The sequence below is a fragment of the Primulina eburnea genome, chromosome 15 (assembly GCF_022965805.1).
Source record: "Primulina eburnea isolate SZY01 chromosome 15, ASM2296580v1, whole genome shotgun sequence".
Taxonomy (NCBI): Eukaryota; Viridiplantae; Streptophyta; class Magnoliopsida; order Lamiales; family Gesneriaceae; genus Primulina; species Primulina eburnea.
The window spans coordinates 4,445,705-4,460,243 of NC_133115.1; the positions used below are offsets into that span (position 1 = coordinate 4,445,705).

At 36.0% G+C, this 14,539-nt stretch overlaps 1 protein-coding gene across 1 annotated transcript; it reads right to left on the reverse strand.

Annotated features, from left to right (window-relative positions):
* Positions 1-2,914: 2,914 nt before the first annotated feature.
* LOC140815253 (uncharacterized) lies at positions 2,915-7,845 on the reverse strand. Its single transcript, XM_073174376.1, has 4 exons — positions 6,283-7,845; positions 5,924-6,111; positions 5,060-5,283; positions 2,915-4,483 (listed from the first exon to the last, which is right to left on the reverse strand). Exons 1-4 carry the CDS (start codon positions 7,610-7,612, stop codon positions 3,736-3,738), a joined length of 2,490 nt encoding a protein of 829 aa, XP_073030477.1. The 5' UTR covers positions 7,613-7,845; the 3' UTR covers positions 2,915-3,735.
* Between the last annotated feature and the right edge of the window lie 6,694 nt (positions 7,846-14,539).

The following is a 14,539-nucleotide window of genomic DNA, read 5'->3' on the forward strand; positions in this document are numbered from 1 at the left end:
ATTGTGAGACAACGCCGGTGTCGACTAACCCCGGTCTCGGGGCGTGACAGCCTAATATGTCAAGAACAACATATATGACGTGTATTCAATTCCAACAACATCATAATTTCAAACATGTCTAAACGTAATAAAACTTACGTCATGTAGTAGCCTGCGTTGATATGAACACAGTACCGAAGTCGGATTTAAAATCTAACGGACGGATTTCTCACAAAAGGCGTAAGGATTTTTCACTTCTTTCCCCCAAAGCTTTTCTCGATTTATGTTGTGTCAATTATGAAGTATTATCATATATATATACTCCCCCTGCATGGCAAAGCTACGTGTCTTACATTTCACAACTTGAAAGCGGCGCTCGGGCGGTTAATCTTTACCGTCCAGGCGCGGCACTCTCTGTCCGGCACTTTCAAAGTGCACCCTTGGCGCTCGGGCGGTCAAAAACTACCGCCCGGGCGCCACATCCTCTGCCCGAACATGTTCTTGTTGAACATTGGCGCTCGGGCGGTCACTTTCTACCGCTCGGGCGCCAATCGTTCTGCCTAAGATTTGCACAATTCATATGCTTTGTTCAATCTGGTCTCGGAATGGCCCAGCTATTATCACCTCAGTTTAAAATCAACAATCTCAGATTAATATAATCAAAATATCAGATTAACAGAATCAAGATCTTGGCCCTTACAACCCTCGTCGCAAGAGAAGCTCCGGGAAATAAGCTAACATTCTCTTGCGATTACTCATACATGCGTATATATTTAAAAGCGATTACATATATAAAGAAATAACATTAAACAATATAAGCATTTTTCCCAATTTCTTACATCATCAATCTCTAGCATCACTTCTATTATAGTAGATGTCCCGGACACCAATTTTTGATTCGGACTTTATTGACTATTACATAACAACGATATTTATTTTAATAATTTTTTTCGGTTTTATCTAATTACGACAGAGGCGATGGAGGAAGCGATATTTATAACTGTATTGTTAAATTGCAAGCATATAAAATGTTTTGTCGCAACGAGAATGCAAAACGCATAAACTAAACAATTCAACAACTGACAAAATATCGATATTTGATGTGTAGAACGTGCAGAAATTACGTGATAACAAGCTAGTTAGACAATGCATGCAAGGTGGTGTTCTCTAGGAATGAGAAAACATACCGATTTTTCGATATAGCGAGATTACCGTACTGAAAAAATGTCGAATTTTCGTTATACCGAAGATTTCGGTACGGTACGGTAACAATCAGAGACGGATCTACGCTAGGGCTATACTGGGCTGTTGCCCAGCCCATTTTTTTTATTTAGCGACGGTTTTAGCGACGGTTTTTTGATAACCGTCGCTACTTTTGCGACGGTTTTAGTAAACCTGTCGTCGATGGGGATCGGCGACAGTTTTATCAAAAACCGTCGCAAATATTAGCGACGGTTATTGCTAAAATCGTCGCTAAATTATTAAAAAATAAAAAAAAGGTGGATCGGCGGTTTTAATTAGCGACGGTTTATTCAATAGAACATCATTACCACTTTGATGTTTTTAATGCAGCAATAGATTTCATTTTGATGGAGTTAAATACTCGGTTCAATGAGTTATCGGTGAAACTTCTTTCTCTTAGTATAGCTTTAGATCCTAAAAATTCATTTGACTCATTTAACAGTGATGATATTTGCAAGCTTGCGAAGAAGTTTTATCCTGGAGATTTCACAGATCAAGAAATTGTTGTTTTGAAGTATGAATTGATACATTTATAAACTCGATGTGATGCAGAATTTAAAGGTTTCTACACTTGTTGAGTTGTGTCAGCAATTGACCGAGAGTGGACGGTCAAGTGTTTATGTTATGTTGACTAGATTGATTCATCTTGTTTTGACATTATCTGTGTCTACTGCCACTATTGAACGGGCTTTTTCAACAATGAAGCATGTGAAGACGGCACTTCGCAATAAAATGGAGGATGACTTTCTTGCTGATTGTTTGACACTCTATATTGAACGAGATTTAGCTAAACATATTGATGTAAATTCTATTATTAATGAATTTTATGTTTTAAAATCTCGTAAGGCACAACTTCGTTGAACGATATAATGTACTTTTTTTTTAATAATATATAACTTATCATATTGAGTTCAAGCTCACCCCAACTCTTATTCCTGGTCCCTGGTAACAATACCGCTTTTTTCGGTACGGTAACGGTATGCAATTTGAAAATCTCGATATATACCGGAATACCGAAAAAATATGCAATTTTTTTAAAATATATAATATTTTAAAACAATAAATTTATAAAAAAAAATTAAAATGTAAGGTTTTTTTCGATATAAAATTGTATATGCCGATACCGTACCGAAATTTCGATATATCGTACAATTTCGATATAATCGATATGCCAGTTATATGTATCAAAATTTTCGGTACGATATGAATTTTCTTATACCGTAATTTTGATAAGATATACGATTTTCGATACGATATGATGTCATATTTGGATATGTATCATCCATCATTTTCTTCGTAGGCTTCATAACAAGCAAAACTACTAGGGTCACGTTGTGGTCAAAGAATACATGGAATTCGGTGTAGCTTGTAAGGAACAAAAACATGCAAACATCAAGTTGGGGAAAATTGATTTGTCAAGTTCTATTTAAACACAGTTATATTCTCATTTGTACATATCAATTGCTTAAGTACCTGTCACACGGAATATCCTACCACAGTCCGCATCACTGGTGTGTCTAATGATGTAGCATGTGTTCAAATCCACGCTAGAACAAAAATCTAACCTACACTCAATGTCACGCAAAACAAACGACGAGTTGAGGCGGCAAGCTAGCGAATAGCATACCGCCCCGGGTGGATTAATTCGGTGAACCTGTCTACCTAAAACATAGACATGCACTAACAGATGGTGCTGACCTCAACTACAAAAATAAGATTAATGCAAGGAATCAAGTTGAACAATCCATCAAGGGGGTCAAAAATTTCAAGCCCGTAATAGATAGGACTGAGGAAAGACCCCTCCCTACTTTAAGCAGCTTCTTTTTTTTCGTTTTAACTTCATAAGTTCATATACATCAAATATCCTCATTTAGGATAACTTACACTTGGAAAAAACACCGGAAGGATGATGATGATGATGATGATGCAAAATTGAATACACGTGACCGTGAAAAGGAGGGAATATACACAACCGACACAACCGAGGCACGTTCTATTCATGCAACTGAAACTGTATCCTGCATGGCTCCTTAAATAGCTTCCTCCTCCCCGTATTTGAACGAGAAGACCAACCCATGTTTCAAATGTTTGTCACCCACAACGGTATTTGATATATCTTCATGGTAGATGCAACGAACTTGATAAATCTGATTGGCCCAGAAAAGACATTACGCAGCATCTATAATGATACTTCTGTTGCCAAGGTCCCAGCGCTTTTAAGCTGCCTCCACTAACCTTTCACCGCTTTGCCTATTCAAAGATCATCACACCAATTGATGCTTGGACAAATATCATCGCAAACCAATTGATGGCGCCAAGCGAACCATATCTTGCTTGCATGAAAGGAGACACCAGTTGGATGAATCCACCGAAAGTAGCTCCCTCCCCCCATTTCACGACCAAAAAATAGTCAAGAGTACAGGTGTCGTGGATACAAAGCTTTAAGATTGAAAATTTTATTGGACAAAATCTCGCCAATAGATATGACCTCGGTTTTATCTCAACAGAGCACCACTAAGAAACTCTTTCATGATCCCGGGAAAGATGGTCCTCTTCCATTCGTTGCAACAACTCCTCGTAAACTTTCAATGAGTTGGACGTAAAACCCTCCATGGCCTCAAAAACATGTTGCAAACTTGCCTGCAGGCTTCCCCCTTTGGTGGTCTCACTCTGATACACAGCATGCTCAGTCGATGCCGTACCGTTGTCTTTTGTGGAATTTAATAAAACCATCCTTCTGTCCAAAGCCAGAATCTCCTTTTGTATTTTCTGGTCTTCTTTGTCCAGGCTCTTAATCTTTCTATCATCCTTGTTCACCAACATCCTTTGGCGCATTTCAGCCTTGTCCCTGTCCCACAGCTGAAGAAGATTAGAGGCGAAGTCTCGCATAGAACCAACCACTTCTTTCTCGGAAATCCTTTCCAGGGATTGCCACCACTGATTGCAAACAACAAACACTGGGGGGGCACCAATCCTGCCTGGAGAAAATGGGACTATTCCATCAGCTGTTTCTTCGGGAACATAGAGGAGACAATTCCTGAGCCAGCTATTTAATGCTCGGACAAAACCCTTTTGTGCATCAACCCAATATGAGAACCTCAAAGTCCAATTAACCAGATCACATTCAAATTGACGAGTTGCTTCAAAATGAGCATCACTAAGGTATTTGTGGAACGCAATGGCATCTAACCGTTTGGCTTCTCCAATTGCTTGGCATTGATTACGATGACATTCCAGCATGGACTTCCACATAGTAGTTAACCTAGGATGACAAAATATTTAAAAGATGCATCATGAAACGACATTAACTTAAAGCAATATTGTCAAGGCATACCAAAAAAGCGGTTCAAAAGTATAATGGTAAAACAAAAGAAAGAAAAAGAAGAAAAATAAACACATCGGGAAGTACTGCTGCTTTCTGCGGTAATTTACGGAACATTATCGGACGATCGTAACCGTCTTCATTCAATATTATTCCAGGTGATGGCCATTATATTCTTGAGCTAAAATAATATATTCACCCATCCTAGTTCAACCAGCAAAGCCCTTGTGCATTTCTCACTGATCCCCTTATCATACAACATAAAATCACGACCATGGACCAAATTCTGAATCAAGCTATGAAAGTGCTCCCCTGAGGTTTATTCTGGCTGGTGATTGTGTATCCATTAATTTTTTTACCCAATGCAGATTAGCCAAGTATATGATAAAATGAAAGAAAATAAGGGATAACTGCCGGCTAAAAATTATATCATGCAAAAAATAATGACAGGCAAATTTAGAGCAGTATAATTCATCATAACCAGGGCTTAAAATTTAATAGATAGACCATGCATACCCTTGAATGAAGTCATTTAGCTGCGGCCACAATTCTTCATCCCTCAAGTTATTTATCTTCACTGATATTTTATCCACCACTTGAATAGCAATTTTAATATTTGTGGAAAGACTCCTGACCAAAGTTCTCGTTACATCAACTTTAGAAGCCTCGGCACCTCTTTCATCCAAATGCTTAAGTTTTTTAGACTTGCGATCATGAAGTACCCTCATTTTCTCCTCAGCCTGTAAAAAAGGCTTATAAAAATGGCTAACAAAACTCATTTGGCAAATATTTTGGCCTTTCTTTATATAGGATAGTATTCGGAAATGGCCAAATGGGTACACAGAGAATGGGATGCAGATGAACCACTGGCATTCCTAAAGGGTCCTACATGCTTTACGTTATACTGCAGCTTATTATCCCTTTAAAATGCACCTCATGCAAAAATAAAAGAATAAATCCAATGAAGCACGACGTATTAGTAACATAGGCTGACGCTGATGTTGCTGCTATTTTTAACAAAACAATTGAAGCATACTATGGTTATATTAAAAATGTTTTGGCAATGCAATAATCACGGATTGTTTAATAAACTCCAAGGGTCATAAATTCGAATGCTCTCGTGTAACCAACAAATATGGAGTGAATTTAAAAGTAAATGACAGTAAATGAGCCATCACATTTGATTCTTGAATGATTTCATAGAAAAAAGAGCCACGTTGGGGGGGACCACAAACCATATTAGTCAGCACAAATGCACAATCGAACAACAAGAAGCGTCCAAAACATATTAAATTCAGAGAGGAGGTTGCCAAAGGGGAACACAAGAAGCTAAAGATGAAAGAAAGACCATAGAGTTTATCTAAGCGATTAGCTGTGTACCTTCACTTCTTCGTACAGTTTCTTCTCCCAGAGGTGCAACTTATGTAAAGTAGAAGAAAGATTTCTGGACCTTGTCTCCAATTCCTGATTAGCATCTAAGTATGCAGGATCGGCCATATTAATCTCTGAGCCTTTAGACGCGGAAGGTAGTGAGGACACCATAGGCAGATGCAACATCTTGGAAGACACTGCCACATAAATATCCATCAAATCGAACATCAGAAAGGCATAAAATTTTATCTTAAATCTCTTTTACAACAAACATACGCATATCTCAACTCAACATTAGGTAACAATAAACCATGTTAAAAATCAAATCTTGAAGCTAGAATACACAATATATATATTGTGTCTTTTACCGTGATTGACACCATGCCTTCGTTTATAACGGAGCTTGCCAACCTCCAGAAACTTAGAAAGCTCACTTCCTGACTCTGAAGCTCGGTCAAACTGAAGTTGAATCTCTCTCACAACTTCCAAATCTCCTTTGAGCGCACCTCGAGGCTTGAATCCAGAAGCACTTCCCTGATCTTTTGACCTGTCAGCACCAACTACCTTTTTATCCACGATATGCACCTCATATTCAACTGGATCTGTCTCCATTTCAACTTTCTGCCGCGACCTGAACTGTAATTGGGCATCATTCGCCTCCTGCGCGTCGGATACCCCTGGCTTTGAGTGACTGCTTCTTCCGCTATCAACAAACTTCTGATGGCCGTGAACTTCCTTTACTACCTCATCATCCTCATCTTCCAAATCTGGAATCCCCTCTTCCTCCCTCACATCCCTCGAGTCGCGGCTCGAAGTGGCAGCCGGATAAAATTTTTCGAATCCATCAAAAGGGTTCAAGAAATCCCAACCAGAGCTCCTCGGTGGTGATGGCGGTGCTTTAGAACTTGAAGCCACCGCCGGCTGAGACGAAATCCCGCCACCATACGACACCGGCGTGGCAGAAGAACCACCGTAAAACCCGCCTCCAGCTCCGTAATTGGAGTAACTTGGATAACCACCATAATTATAATTAGTATTAGAAGAAGGGTTGGGATTTCGATTGCTCTCATCCTGATAGGTAGGATAAAGATAGTGAGAAGAAGCGGAAACAGAAGATTCATCAATGTGCGAAGTTTTTAGAGTCATGGGCCGTTGGATATATCCCACAGATGGCGCCGCTTGATTTTTCATATAATTTATGTGCATAAAACCCCCTCCCCCACCCCCGCCGGCCGCAGCTCCTGGGAAATTGAAATTGAGATTCTCGTGACCCGGCATGTAACCAGCGTACGATCGTTGGTTCCGTACCGGCGAGCTGACTTGATTATTATGTAAGGAGTCAGCCTCCTCATCTTCGGATTCGGAGTGGAAGTTCAGGTGGGAGCCGGAGTCGGAGTGTGAGTGGGAGTGGAGGTGGTGGATATTCTCGGAAGAAGAGGAAGAGTGTCCATGAGGATCCCCTTTCCTCTGCGTCGGAAGATTCAGCACCGGAGACAGCGGACGATTGACAGAACCATCGAGATCTTGAATGAAAAACGTGTGCAGAGAGACACCAACCGCCTTAAGCGACTGAAGGTAAGCAGCGTGCGCATCAGCAAGTGCGAAGCGGAGGCGTATGGCCTCATCAAGAAACGCGCAGCGCTCCCGGCACATAGCCACAGCGGGGAGATCATCCAGCTTGGAAGTGGCGCAGCCCATGTGGAAATCGATCAATCCAACATAAATGAAATCTTGCTACAAAAGGAGGGATGAGAAATGGGATACGGCAGTGGAGGAGAGAAGTGGTTTTCAGCAAGGAATTTTGGGAAGAAAAAGGAATCTTCGTTGATAATTGATGGCAGGTGGGGGAGAGAGAGATGGTGATGGGAGATGTATCGTGGACCGCCGTGACCTGTTGGAGATAAGCAATGGAAACACGCACACACTGCTTTTCCAATTTTGATATTACTCGCCGAACCAAATGGGAAATGCTTCGAATATTGCTATTTGATTTAGTATCAATTATTTCTAATATCGATGGTTTTGATGATATATTTGTGAGATTGATTTTACGAAATTTAACATTTGAAAAAGCTATGAATCGGAGTTTCGATATGTTGGAGACTACTCGATTTCGATTCATGACTCGAAAGAGTATCAAGTGGAATCTCACCTTTTTCGTTTTTGTTATTTTGGAACTCTAAGTATTGATAAAAAGAATCGACTATAATTTTGATTCATGATTCGGAAGAGTATCACGTAGAACCTCACTCTTTTTGTTTTTGTTATTTTAGAACTCTCAAGACGAAATATTAATTTTTGGATTCGGACAATGCTTCGATTATTTAATATTGGAGTAAATCTCTTGTGATACGGTCTCATAAATTTTTATCTGTGAGACGGAACAATCCTACCGATATTCATAATAAAAATAATATTTTTTCATGGATGACCCAAATAAGATATATGTCTCACAAAATATTACCCATGAGACAACTCGCAAATATTTTGACCATTTTATTGTAATTTGATTTTATATGTAAGCAAGAGTATTTAATGTGTTGTTCATGTGATTTTTGAACTTTTTCAATGAGTGATATATGATATATCCATTGCTTTGTTTTGATTGATTGTTGAGAAAATATATTATTTTTTAAAAAATAAAGAAAGAAAGAAATAATGGTGATCAGCTTACCAAATCACTACAAAATAATTGTCGTCACCTTTTTTCACGAAAAATGCATGCCAATAAAGAATAACTAGTCATAGAAACACACGCGTGATAGTATAGAAATATGAGATCCCTTGGGTGTGAAATCGAAATAGTTGTGATAGTATAAATTGAATGAAAAATAGAAAAAGAAGTGGAAGGAGATTTGATTAAATCTGATTTTTAAAATATTTTCTTAATAAATTTTATTTTTTATTATAAATATAGACAGAGTTGACCCGTCTCACTAAATCCTATTCAATAGTAATAATTCAATTGGAGTCTGGTAAACATATAAACATAAACAATTAGAGTGAGTCTCATGTGAGATCGTCTCACGGGTCATAATCCGTGAGACGGATCAACCATACCCATATTCACAACAAGAAGTAATACTCTTAGCATAAAAAATAATACTTTTTCATGGGTGACCCAAATAAGAGATCCGTCTCACAAATATGACCCGTGAGACCGTCTCACACAAGTTTTTACCAAACAATTATTGAATCAATGTGAAAAAAGGAAAAATAAAAGCATTAAATAGGGCACACTTTTAATCAATGCACGATAAACGTATATTCCACTTTTGGTGAAATTTGAGTATTGACTAAACCTCTCTTCAAAAGTTCGAAACAATACATACACACAATCAATTACATAGTACTAGAGCTACCTGTTTTATGTCGTAAATCTGACATTCTTTAATTACCTCGTTACCTCATTAATTTTTCAATTCAAAGTTTACATGCTAAGATTTTAGCTTTCCTCCAAAATGAATATCATATTCTTAATTTATTTTTATTTTTTTTGCGAAAAACTTTCGAGCGTGGGTCGATCTTTTGTTTCGATGACTATTGTATACTTTCTAGCATTTGAATTACTCTTGAATTAATGTGTGTAATTGCACATAAAACTAGACGTTACAAATGTATATGATACAAACTAGTTATTTTACTGTTTGTGAGTTATTTCTTATGGTAATTCGATTTTGGCAAAAAATTGTTTGATGCAGTTTCACGGATCGTATTTTGTGAGACATATATCTTATTTGGGTCATCTATAAAAAAATATTACTTTTTATTGTAAATATCAGTATGGTTGACCCGTCTTACAGATAAAAATTCGTGAGACCCTCTCACAAGAAACATACTCTTCGATTTTTCTTATCATATTTTGATTTGTATATGGTTTATCTAAGTAAAATTTTGTATGTTGAATTTCAATACTCATGATCAAGTTCTTTTTTATTAAGCGATAAATTGTATCATTATTATTTTACTATATAATAATAATACTAATACACGTGTTTCATAGCCGATGTAATGGATTTGGAATGACATTTATACATTGTAAATTCCAAATTATATATATATATATATATATATATATATATATATATATATATATATATATATATATATGTGTGTGTGTGTAGAATCTAAATCCAGGCTAGATGCGCACGTGCGAGCCAGATAGGGTGAAGAAATTGGATGAAAAGCTTATTCACATCATGTGGTTTAGAGCTATAAAAAAATAAAGGTAAAAACTTGTCTGAGACGGTCTCACGAATCGTATTTGTGAGACGGATCTCTTATTTGAGTTATCCATGAAAAATTATTATTTTTTACGCTAAGAGTATTACTTTTTATTGTGAATATGAGTAGGATTGACCCGTCTCACAGATTAGGATCCGTGAGACAGTCTCACAGATTAGGATCCGTGAGACAGTCTCACATGGTACTCACTAAAAAATAAAAGAAAATATTATATGTACAAGTAGATTTACAGATTGAGTTACGAAATTATAAAATTATCATTGTATTTTACTTGAAAAACTCTTTCGAAAATGAATTTAGAATAATTTTATCATTTCAAATACACTTTATAAATTAATATGTAACTCTTGCTATACATGTAGTATGACCCTAAAATAATATTATACACTCCCAAATTTTGATTCTTATCATACTTTATTGATGTGGTAGTGAAGCTTCAATTTGGTAATCACACAATATTACACGTTGGGTATGAATTCCTATGGTGTAATACTAACATGACATCGCATATTATTGATACGTTTAACGGTGTATCAATATTTCGGATAAATCATATTAGTTATGAGAAGTGATGATAATTTTCTCTTCCAGTAATTTTATCAATTTTGGTTGGCAAAAACTTGTGTGAAACGATCTCACGGGTCGTATTTTGTTAAACGAATCTCTTATTTGGGTCATCCATAAAAAATATTACTTTTTATGCTAAGAGTATTACTTTTTATTGTGAATATCGGTAACGTTGACCCGTCTCACAGATAAATATTCATGAGACCGTCTCACAAGAGACATACTCTTTTTTGTTTTAGTCTACTATCTTTTAATATCACTACAAGAAAAATGATTTTCCGCAGCACGTCATCAACAGCGTGCATTAAACGCACGCTGCGAATATTACTTTTCACGGCGTGCACCCATATGTGCATCGTTAATAGTGTTGCATTTGATACTATTAACGGCGTTCATTAAAAGCACGCTGCGGATATTACTATGGACGGCGTGCATTAAAAATACGCTGCAGATAGTAACTTGATACTATTAACGACGTGCATTAAAAAAATTATATAAACGATTCTGCAGCGTGCATTAAAAGCACGCTGCGGATAGTAATATCCGCAGCTTGCATTTATGTGTGCTGTTAATAAATTATATAAACGACAGCGCACAATAAAGGCACGCCGTTAATAATATTATTAACGGCGTGCAAGTTTATGTGTGCTGCAAAAGTAAATCATTTTTTTAAAAAAAAATCGTGTTCAGACATTAACGGCGTACATTAATCGTACGCCGTCAATAGTATTATTCACGGCATGCATATTAAAAGTACGCTGCGGAAAATGAGTTCGAATTTTAAAGTAGGGACGGCTTTGTAAAATCGTCGCTAATTTTAAAGTTGCGACGATTTTAAGACCACATTTAGCGACGGTTTAGAACAAACCGTCGTCGGTTTAGAACAAACATTTATTATATTTTATTATATTTTATTTTATTTACTACTATTATTTTTACTTTTACTTTAGGATCCATCCATCCATCAACTCAACATATGCATGGCATTCACAGGGGGCGGTGGATTTGTCTGCCTCGTTTCCGGTCCACTATATAAATTATAATTTATATATATATATATATATATATATATATATATATATATATATATATATATATATATATATATATATATATATTTTAATTCGATAAATTTAATCTTTTGAGTTTACTTTTGGTCGTTTCTTTCAAATAGTAAACGCTTAAAAACTCACGATTCCAATTTTAGATCGAATATTTTTTCTGTTTGATGAAAGTTTTAGTTTATATATTTTTATTTAGGGAAATAATTAATGAAAAATAAGTTGGGACTCCATAATCAAGCTCAATTACAGATGAATAAATTAGAAAATAATTGATATTTTAAAATTTTAATATAATATATATGTGGCTTTTGTTTCTTTTTAATTAAATTATTCAAACATTTTATTATATTTCTTTTTTGTTTTGGTACCTCGAACGCGTTTGAGTTGTTATTTTTCTCTGATATATATATATATATATATAATCTGTGTGTGTGTGTAATTTTTTCAAAAAAATTTATTATTTTGAACATGTATGTTGTCAAATTTCAGTCCGCTATTAATTTTACTCTTTTTTCGATGTGACACCAATGTAATGGTGGAGCACGTCAACACTCGATTTTAAAGATAAATAAAATTTTCAAAAATCAGATGCAATATTAAAACTAAAATCGGAATAAGCAATCCTGATTGAAAATGTCTAAAAACTTCAAAAATAAGAATATTTATATAGGATCAAAATTACATGATCAAAAATATAATTTTAAAAAAATATATAAAAAAATAACGGACAGGAGGAGGAGAAGAAAACCCTCGCTCTTTATCAGTTCCCCAGTCCTTGGTGGCAAAGTGAAATCGAAAGTGGAGTAGAAAAAGCAAGATCCCTCTTCCCCATCGAACAAAACAATTAAGGCGCCACATGTCACATGCACAAATACGTTTATGAGGTGATATTCATCTGTATATTAAATGTACAATTTTGATATAGATGAGTATATATCCCTTGAGGAGCCACAGTAGTCTGGTGGTCCAAATTTTTTTAAAAAAACTTATATGTAAATTTTTGTATAATTTTGGATAAATTTGATATTAGTTCGGGTATATCAATTTAAAATATTAAAAGATTTTAGAGTTTAAAATTCTAGCTCGGGTAGAATCGGATTCCTAGCTCCACCACTGCTTGCATCCTTTATAAAGGCACTGAATATTTTAAGGTCCTTCAATCCATTATTCTCACATATCCCATCTAGCGTGTGTATATGTGTATATATATATTTATACACACACACACATATATATATATATATACATCTGTATTATATCATTAAGTGTAAAAATTTTATAGTAACTATCTTAGAAGAAACCAAAATATTTAATTATATAATTATCCTTCTTATCTTATTAAAAATCTCCTGATCCAGTCACTCCATATTTTACATAGAAAAAACCTAAACAAAATTCTTTTTTAAATCGAACAACTCTTCTAAATTGAAAATAATTTCGTTTTAATTTTTTAGTATTGTTTGATCAGATTCAAAATATCAATAACACATGCAACGTGTATGTATCTCTTTCTGATGTATATATTATGTATGAGCAAAAAAGGAATGAAGATCGATGGATCTCAATATTATAAAAAGTGGAATTGGAGTTTGACATATTTGTTAACATGATCCACTCACACCCCATTTTCAACTTGTTGCTCCGTAGTATATACAAGTCTTGTGGTGTCAAACTAAAGATACATATGGGGGGTAGCTTTTCACACCAAAAGTCGTGAAAAGAAAAGGTATGTTATACAGATGCGACACGAATTTTATTCTCAAAGTAACCACAACATAATTACGAATTCATGATCAATTAATCTCTACTTACGTAGAACAAAATTTTCCACTCATGAAATTCTCCAAAGGTACGTACTATATGATTTGTGTGTCAATTAATGGAAACCGGAACCTAACTGTGAAGACCATGCACCAGCTGAAATCACTCCATGCACCAGCCGAAATCACTCCAGCCGAAATCAAGCCATCGGCGTCATTCATGGAGCCATCAACGCGGCGTCATTCAGGGAGCCATCAACGCGGCGTCATTCAGGGAGCGACTGGAGCCTACCTTGTAGAAGGTTTTCTTGTGCCTATATAAAGGAGGGCTCCTCATTCGAATTGGCATCCACTCTCGAAATCCTCTCTAGCAACACTGTAGTCTCGAAGCTCTTCGCCCTCTAGAAGCTCTGCCGCAATCTCGCCGTTCGTGTTCACGTTTCTTTGAGCAACCGAAATACAGTAAGTGGTTTTTGCTACTATTTCAATTGGCATAATATTTTCGAAATATATTATTCGAAATAAGTGGGTTCTTGACTACTATTTTCGAAATAGCTATGACTTTGATAATTATATCGGCATGATATATTCGTTCTACGTCGTATGTAACCTTTCTTGGAAATTTCGTTCATTGAAAGTATGTTGAGTATTTGTAAAGCACTGTAATGATTCGACTTAGAAATGGTAAAGGAAATTCCGAACTTTGAAATCTTTGTTTAGGCCCTGATGCGGTGGGTTATAATAACCGTTCCTTTGGCCTCACCCCTTAGAGGAGTAACATATAGGGGACTGATCAGTTAAAAACCATCGAAAATGAGATGATTTCAGTGCTGTATCCGTTTTCTTTTATTTCGACATACTAAATATTGACATTGTGATAATTCGTTTATATGTATAACCTCGATATTTTTCGTGCACGATTGGCCCCCATTTACTGAGTATTTCCTCCCAAAATACTCACCCCTTACCTCCCCTCCCAGATAAGAATG

What these genes read in the sequence shown, in the direction of transcription:
- LOC140815253 (XM_073174376.1), bottom strand. Translation starts at nt 7,612, where the DNA reads ATGGGCTGCGCCACTTCCAAGCTGGATGATCTCCCCGCTGTGGCTATG. An exon ending in AAGGCATGGTGTCAATCACG is followed by an intron (nt 6,112 to 6,282) that starts GTAAAAGACACA and finishes TTTATGTGGCAG; the next exon opens with TGTCTTCCAAGATGTTGCAT. An exon ending in AACTGTACGAAGAAGTGAAG is followed by an intron (nt 5,284 to 5,923) that starts GTACACAGCTAA and finishes CCTTTTTTACAG; the next exon opens with GCTGAGGAGAAAATGAGGGT.